The 9,277-nt window shown below is 32.1% G+C and overlaps 1 protein-coding gene across 1 annotated transcript; it reads left to right on the top strand.

The window, feature by feature from the left end:
- The first annotated feature begins 203 nt into the window (after window positions 1-203).
- Window positions 204-5,203, top strand: LOC18048977 (CDPK-related kinase 4). Its single transcript, XM_006441148.2, has 11 exons — window positions 204-843; window positions 1,223-1,353; window positions 1,638-1,679; window positions 1,780-1,888; window positions 2,092-2,170; window positions 2,950-3,246; window positions 3,352-3,461; window positions 3,785-3,889; window positions 4,099-4,161; window positions 4,599-4,766; window positions 4,860-5,203. Exons 1-11 carry the CDS (start codon window positions 349-351, stop codon window positions 4,995-4,997), a joined length of 1,737 nt encoding a protein of 578 aa, XP_006441211.1. The 5' UTR covers window positions 204-348; the 3' UTR covers window positions 4,998-5,203.
- Window positions 5,204-9,277: the final 4,074 nt, after the last annotated feature.

The following is a 9,277-nucleotide window of genomic DNA, read 5'->3' as shown; positions in this document are numbered from 1 at the left end:
CCCTTTGTGTGAAACGACAAATGGTCAAAATTTATAGTTGATTTTGAATTGATCATTTCGGAGTTCAGACGGGTAGGCGACCTGCGTAACAAAAATACAAAAATACATGCGCAGATATTGAGAAAATGAAAAAATGGAAGGATTTAAATGATATTTTACCACAAAGAAAAGAAAAAGTTTTCTTTTTCCAAGACAACATTTTCAACGACTTTGTGTCTGCCAGTGTGTCTCGTTAAAACTCTAATTTCGTGTTTGATCGATTTCATTTTGCTCTATAGCTACCGTTAACTAACTAACCTCGCCACTGTCGAATGCTCTGACTTTGACCGTTCAAGATCAAGACCAACGATGGGTCATTGCTGCAGCAAAGGCGTCAACAACGACTCGATCACTCCCATTGACCACCCAAAACAGCCGCCGTCGCAACCCCACCCGGCGTCGACCCCGCGACACCCACCGCCTGATTCCAGCTCTTTCACATGCAGTCCCTTCCAGAGTCCGCTTCCTGCCGGCGTTGCGCCGTCTCCGTCTCCGGGGAGGAAGTTCAGGTGGCCTTTACCCCCTCCTTCGCCGGCGAAGCCGATAATGTCGGCAATCAAGCGGCGGCTCGGGTCGGGCATGCAGGCGCCGCCGAAAGAGGGCCCGACTTCCGGGGATGGTGGAGTAAAAGCAACCGAAAGACAGCTGGATAAGAACTTTGGTTATGGCAAGAACTTTGGCGCCAAGTTTGAGCTTGGCAAGGAGGTGGGCCGGGGGCATTTTGGTCATACTTGTTGCGCTAAGGGTAAAAAAGGCACCCTGAAGGGAAAAGTTGTGGCTGTGAAGATCATTTCAAAAGCGAAGGTGTGTCTTTTTGAATAGTTCTTAACAAGGGATTGATGATGACAAAAAAAAAATTATCTATTGTTGTTGCTCTTAACAAGTTTTGTGTAGTGGTACAGATAGATAAAGGTACATACAAATTGTGAATCGATTTCAATATTGATAGTATTCCTAAGTAACAAATTGTCATTTGGGAAAGCCAGATTTTAGACAGATGTTATTTTGGTTTGCTTTACATGAACTTCTTTTGATCAATTTGCTAAGGCTATGTTTGAGATTGAGGTGCTGCGACAACTTAAACAGAAGCGAAACAGTTGAAAACATGCTCTATGTTGATGTGCATACTTCTTTTTCGATATGATCAGTAGCATTGGTAATGAAGTTATGGTAAATTTTGTAGATGACATCAGCATTAGCGATTGAAGATGTTCGACGGGAGGTGAAGATATTGAAAGCCTTGTCTGGCCATAAACATATGATTAAATTTCATGATGCTTTCGAGGATGCAAATAGCGTGTACATAGTCATGGAGTATGTGTTTCCTTTGTTGTAGTTTATTTTTTAAAACACTTATGTGTGGTAACCGTGCTTCAACTTTTCATTTTGGTGCTTGTTTGCTGGTAAATCATGTACATATTTGCCTAATCTAAACACTATATGAAATGAAACCATCCATTAGGCACCCAAAAAATCCTCCAAGCAGTTCATTAGTTAAAATAGTCTCTTAAATTGTGGCTTAATATATGTGTATAATTTATGTACCATCAAAAAGTGCAACATTTATTCTATAGTAATTCTTTCTTGTTTTTTACCAGATTTTGTGAAGGTGGAGAATTACTGGACAGAATTTTATCAAGGTAAATGATAATGCATTATTTCTATAGCTGTTTGTTTATTTACTTTTGATTTTCTGAGTTAAGTTTCATAGTTTATTTTGTTATTATTTCTTCATTGTAGAGGTGGCAGATATCTAGAGGAAGATGCTAAAACAATTGTTGAGAAAATATTAAATATAGTTGCATTTTGCCACCTTCAAGGTGTTGTTCACCGTGATCTAAAACCAGAGGTATGACATAGGGATTAAAGCATTGTGTTGTCGTTTTCCTCTTTTGTTGCATATAAAGTTATTATTATTCTTTTTTTTTAATTAAAGTTTTTTCTATGTAATAAAATAAATAGGTGGTGCCTTTCCAAATGTACATCACAAGCTACCACTGTTTCATTCCAACTTTTAATTGATGATGCTTGTTTTTGTGACTGCATTGGCAGAATTTTCTTTTTACCACAAGAGAGGAGGATGCTCCACTGAAGGTTATTGACTTTGGCCTATCTGACTTTGTTCGGCCAGGTAACTATCAAATCTTGATTGACTTGCTTTTAACTTTAAGTTTATCCTGCAATAATAGGTATGTTGGTGGTGAACATTAGCCTTTTGATGGTTATATGAAAAAGTTTGGGTCGTCTTCTTTGTGGCCTTAGCTTACGTCCAAATTCGAATGATAATTTTGGTTTCTTATATATATATATATATATATATATATAGACTTGATGTATAAAATTATTAAACAAGTGGGATATTATGTATATAGGAGCCCTTGACTACTTCCCAACTGGATACAGGGATGACTTTGTTATATCCATCTACACAGGGCCTCAAGTCGGCTAAGTTCTATCATTTGCATCATCTGCAGTCCTCTTTGCTTCCTCAAATGCATTATCTTCTTAAAAAGATTGCATTAGTGAAGACATTCATCATGATTTCTACAAAGTCTACCTGCCTAGTGAGAAAATGGTTTTCCTAAATCTTCCATAACAGATTAGTATAAATTTTAGTTTTTGAGATCAACAATTATTGAGAATGCCGTATCGATTTACTGAAATGTTGATTGTTGAAATTTTTATGGGCTCTCTTTAATTTTTTTCTGATGATAATTCATGTGGTCTCTTTCTTTCTTTCTTTATGCCACCATATGTGATTTTACTTGTTTGTAGAGTCACATAGAGGCATCTAATATGCCATAAACCATTGTGGTTGCTGTTCTTTGACGATAAGTTCTAAATAAATTATTACTTTAGTTATTAACTGTAAGCTGGAATAAACAACATACAGTTTTGGTACTTTGTCAGATCAACGTCTCAACGACATTGTTGGCAGTGCATACTATGTTGCACCTGAAGTACTTCATAGATCATACAATGTTGAAGGAGATATGTGGAGCATTGGAGTTATAACATATATATTGTTATGTGGGAGCAGACCTTTCTGGGCTCGCACGGAATCAGGAATTTTTCGTTCGGTTCTTAGAGCTGATCCTAATTTTCATGATTCACCTTGGCCGTCTGTATCACCAGAAGCCAAAGATTTTGTGAGAAGACTTCTCAACAAGGACCACAGGAAGAGAATGACTGCCGCTCAAGCTCTAAGTAAGTAGAGAGAAAAATGAGATTGATATGCATGTATATACAATTACATGAATGGTATTGATGTAATTTATGGTCGAAAACTAATAAACACCCTTATATTTGCAGCTCACCCATGGTTACATGATGAGAACCGTCCTGTGCCTTTGGATATTTTGATCTACAAGTTAGTTAAGTCTTACCTTCGTGCCACACCTTTGAAACGTGCAGCACTAAAGGTAATTTTCTAACTTGTCATCACAAACAAAGGCATATGGTATTGTAATAACCCCATTATTTTTCCCTTCCCACAAAGAGAAAAAAATTTAAAATGAGAAAAAAAAGAGGTAAAAAACCAAAAAAAAAAACACAGGAAAATGTACCTATGCATCACCCACAAGCTTGTCTTTATCTGGCATTTTGAAACTCAGGTGGCTCATGTTATATATGTGAGCCACCATTTGACTCAGGGAAGCTACTTCCATGTGTTGTTGGGACTTGCCTTCCTCTGTGATCAGCTCTTTAATAATCTTCATTTTGCTGGTTTTCACTACGGCTGCAGGCACTTTCACAAGCATTGACAGAAGAAGAGCTCGTGTATCTTAGGGCACAGTTTATGCTCTTGGAGCCAAAAGATGGTTGTGTCTCCCTGAATAATTTTAAAGTGGTTAGTTGGTGCTCTTTCTTTATAAAATAGCATCACATTGTGCTTCCTTCCCATAACACCAACACCACAACCCCCCCCCCCCCCCCCCGGGCGGTCATAATGATTTAAGAAAAGTTTTATTGGGGGTAGAAATTAGCTTAATAAATTTTAGTTGCTTATCAGTCATGGTGTTTTCATGATCATTTTAAGTTTATAATGTCAAAGTGCAGGCTCTTATGAGACAAGCAACTGATGCCATGACAGATTCAAGAGTTTTTGAAATTTTAAATGTGGTAAGTCATCTTGATACATCTTAATCCGCTTCTCGGTGATGTTAGATTAATGTTAAGGATGATAAAATTGCACATTATTCAACATATTTATGTTTTTCATTTTCTAAGGTTGTAATACTATTCTATATCGTTCTATAAACTTTTATGCAATTTGAGTGAACTGTTGGATAAATAAAGAATGAGTTAGACATGCCACATACAGGTGACTTATTATCAAACATTCTTTTTTCAAGAGTTTCCCTGGAAATCTTGTTTACTTATTGGTAAAGAAGGCAATTGATCTAAAAATTTCTGTTGATTATCATAACCATTTTTTTCATTTTATTTTTCTTTCCTGTCTATTTTAAGTGCTATCACACTGCTGTCGGAAAAACAAATTATTTTATTTATTCTTGTATTACTTCATGCTAACAGCGGTTTTAATTTTTTAATATAAGATGGAACCTCTCTCAGATCAAAAACTGGCATACGAAGAGTTCTGTGCTGCTGCTACTAGTGTATATCAGCTTGAGGCACTTGAGAGATGGGACCAGATTGCAATTACAGCCTTTGACTACTTTGAACAGGAAGGAAACCGGGTCATTTCAGTCGAAGAATTGGCGCTGGTAAGTACATCTGTGGTTGGCGGCACACCAACAGCTATATCACTTTCAAGTTTCTTCAACTCACTGAGATTTCAAATACTTATCTCGCTGCAGGAATTAAATTTGGCACCTGCTGCATATTCTTTACTCAATGATTGCATCAGAAATTCAGACGGGAAACTGAGCTTTCTTGGATATAAGAGGTTTTTGCATGGTGTGACAGTACGGAGTTCCAATACAAGGCACGGGTAACATATGTCGAATAATGATAGAATTATTGACTGAATTTTTGTCATGAGTGTTTTTCATTTTTTTTTTTAAATTCTTCTTGAATTCAGAGACAAACGTCTATAAATGTAGTGTAGAGATAAATATATATTGGAAGGCAAGGAGGCAACACAACTGCGCTGAAATAAAATGCCAGTTTCATGTCAAATGAGCATATATATATATTACGAGCACATTTTGAAGTGTTGCTACCAAAAATACGAGTGGTGCTACATCTAGCACTTTTCAGTAAGTCCTCATGAAACCCCTTTCCTAAAAATACCCCAGAAAAAAATTTAAAAATTAATAATTCTAATAATACCAACATAATTTGAACTCAGTAAATATCTTTCCTTTTTTTTAAAAAAAAAAAAAAAAAAAAGGCCAGAACGAGTGGTCTGCAAAACAATTTAGATCTTTAACGGAGCTCTTACTCGAATTTTCATGCACAATGAGCATGCATCACTATGCTTCATAATTTACAATGCATCTTGTGGCAAACAATACTTGCAATATTAATAATAGACCATGGGGGTGCGGAAATAGATCAAGATGGTGGGTGACATCGTTATCACCACAAGATAGGAGCTCCAAAGACATCAACCGAGAATCCGAGTTGTAAAGCGACCAATTTTGAGCTCACCAGGATTAGTTCCTGTTTTTGATTGGTTGGATTACCACCTGCAAACACAACATGATTTATTTGTATAGTCATTAATAACATAAGAATTAAATGGTAAGTAAAGTTTGGAATTTACCTTCAAATGCTTTCTGGTAAGTCGCCAATTCGATTTAATAAAAGCAAAAACAAAAAAAAAAAACAAAATAAAATTTTTATCTTCATCATCTCCTTGATCTTCTCCTTTCGATCCTACTTCAGATGTCCCTCCATTTTTTCCTCTTCGTTCAACAGCTTCTGATTTATTTTTGGTTAGAAATATCATTATGATTTACAACTTGAAAAATGAGACCTTGTAACAAATGTTCAAGATGGATAGACTCTGAGCCTTTAGCATTATATATAAGAAATAATATAGTGGTTTAAAAGAAATTAAATAAAATTCTTGACGTAATAAGAAAATAATCGAAATCTCGAAGAATCCGTCACTCTATTTGATATATTGTATTGTGAATATGGGTAAAATAAAAATCTATTTCTATAAGCTCTAATTCTCTCTTAGTCTGAGTTGTTCTTTTTTTATTTTATCAAAATTCAAGTTCTTTAACATATAAAAAGTATATAAAATATCTTTAAAAGCAGAGTTTGTATATAACAAGTTTAACATATGTTTTCTTTTTATTATTATATTATTAACAACAAAGTTAAAAGAAATTTGTGTGAGTAACACTTGGTCAAGCAACACTATAAGTTATATAGCAAAGAATTATACTGAAAATTTAAAGATGATATAGGACAAAACAAGGTTCTGTTGTTCTTGGAAGTTTTGAATATTGTAATTACCAATTTATTTAAAATCATCCTTTTTCGGGTAAATTAGACAGAACAAACAAAATTTTGTTAGTTAAAAAAAAAAAAAAAAAAAAAAAAAAAAAAAAAAAAAGATATCACAAACTGAAAAGAACGGGACCTAATAAGCCATTGTGATTAAGAAGTAGTCATATATGCATAACAAAAATTTTCATTTTTCTTAGAAGGTAGAGATGAATATATTTTGCAACCTCTTACCATTTTGAGAGTCAAATTTTGTTTGTTAGTCAAATTAAAAAGATTTAAAACATCTCCAAAATACCCTTCAAATAATATTTAATTACTTATTTGAAGAGTTACATCAGCATTTAAGACTTCAAAAAATACTCCAATTAAGATTCTTCAAATAAGAAATAATTCTATCTTCAATTTTGTAGAGTTGCTTTCTCCCTCTTCAATTTATATTTTATTACCTTTTATTGGAGAGAGAGGGAGAAGTTCTTTAATTACCATTTATTTTTCCTTTTAAAAAAATATTTATTTGATTAAAATAACATTAACTTATTTCTATTTGAAGAGCCTTTTGGAGAATAACATATTTTTTTCACTTTTCTTTTTGCCACATAGGGAAGTAAATAGATATTTGAAAAGTAAAATTAATATAGTCTTTTGGAGATACTCTTAAAGGGATCGTTCATGTCCTTAGGTGCTTGGGGGATGCATAAAAAAATACACTACTGATATTGAAATTATTGAAAAAAAAATGAAAGAAAAATATAATAGAACCATTTAGTTTCTTTTTAGGGAAATTATCTCTGCATCATCTTTGTTTTGTGATATGTACATTTAACCACCATAAAATTTTGACATATTCTTTACACCATCTTTATTTCTAAACTTGTATCAATCAACTACTTTGACACTAAAAATAATCATTTTACTCTAAATGAATTAAAAGACTATTTTATTCTACAAAATTTTAAAAAATAAAAAATTATGATTACAAGAATATCCCTAAATTCAATAAAACGAATAAATATGAAAATCTAAGATGATAATTTCGAAATGAAATTATAATTATAAGAAAATTAACACCTTGTAATTATAATTTTTTCTAATTATAATTTCATTTAATTTTTGTAATTAAATTAAGTATAGGAAAGTTTATAAAAATTAAGATGGAGAGAAAAGCTCCCTCTTATTATTGTAAACTTCCCTCTAATTAATATTAAGAAACTTCCCTACACAAATTAAATGAAATTATAATTACTAAAAATTAACACGATAATTTTTAAATAAAATTATAATTAGAAAAAATTAACATATTGGATTTGAAATTTATTTATTTTATTAAATTCAGGGGTATTCTTGTAATTAATAATTTTATTTTTTAAAATTTAATAGAATAAAATGATCTTCTATTTCGTTTAGGGTAAAATAGTCATTTTCTTAGCATTAAAATAGTTTATTGATAAAAACTTAAAAACAAAGGTGATGAAAAGAACATGTCAAAAATTTGATATGGTTAAATATACATATGACAAAATAAAAGTAGTGTAGAGATCATTTTTCTTCTTTTTATTACTTCTTTTAATTTTCCTTCTTTTTATTATTTTTCTCATTTATGGCTCACTAATAACAATATGACACGTATCTATTTTATGAAATTACCAACACGACGCATGTGAGTGTGTAGAGGTTTCAATCTCTCATTAAAAAAGGAATGGTAGTGAGACTCAAATCTTTTGGATATTGTCATAAATGCAAACTAACTTGAAGGGTTTAAATTGATCTTCAATTCTGCTTGTTCCTAAAAGTTGTAATACTATTACCCATTCTTTGGCCAAATTAATTTTTTATTTTGAAATCATGTTATGTGGCTGGAAAATTCAACTTGTGTTTTTCTCTAAGTTTATCTAATTGAAAGCTTTAGGGCACACGAGGTACTGTTTTTTAATTGGTATTTCTTAAAACAAAAATCAGAATGAGAATGGTATTTTGCAATTATTGTATTTTAAATTTAAATGTGTATTTAGTATTATTTTTTAATCATGTGTTTAAAAAATAAAAACTATAATACATGTTCGGTAGATGTAATTGAAAATGGTAAAAATAATTAGTATTTATTTAGTAATACTAGTTTTAAAAATAATTTTTACAACATAAAAGTGCATACTTATAGTTAAAAAGTTATAAAATTAATAAAATTGATTTATTTAACCTCTCTTAATTACTAAACAAATTATTAAATTTTATATATACTCACAGAAGATTATAATTAAGACATATTAGCGGTAAGATAAATACTACCAACAACTCACGTATGCTTAATGAAAAAAAACAATTATAAAATTATTGGATTAAAAAATTATCAAAATTACAAGACAGTCACCTGAGGTCTAATGCGAAGTTGTGAGCATAGATAGCCGGTTCTTTTCTGATTCTATGCAAGAAAACACGGGAAATGACTAGTGACTCCACATGGGAGTGGTGTCATTTTGAAAGTTCTCGAGAACGTTTTGTTCTAATTTGTAGTGACATAACAATAATGTCAAGATTATGTGTGAGAACTACAGTAAAATTGTACTAAAACTGCTAACAAGAAAAAAAAAAAAGGCTAATAATGCTTCTCCATTGAGTCCAACAACAAACCAATCAGGTCCGGTAGCATCAATATCTATAGAACTTGATTCCCAACTGTTAGTCTGTTACCAGAGAGATGAATTTCTGTCTTACCCATTTTCCTAGAGGTGATTAAATTGAAGAAAACAACAATGTCAATTGAAAAAATGACAAAAAAAAAAAGCAGTAACATGTATAACCTGGTAAGGGAGAG

This window comes from Citrus clementina, unplaced genomic scaffold, assembly GCF_000493195.1.
Source record: "Citrus clementina cultivar Clemenules unplaced genomic scaffold, Citrus_clementina_v1.0 scaffold_3, whole genome shotgun sequence".
Lineage (NCBI taxonomy): Eukaryota > Viridiplantae > Streptophyta > Magnoliopsida > Sapindales > Rutaceae > Citrus > Citrus x clementina.
The sequence above is the reverse complement of the archived record's forward strand: the minus strand, read 5'-3'. Positions and strand labels throughout refer to the sequence as shown.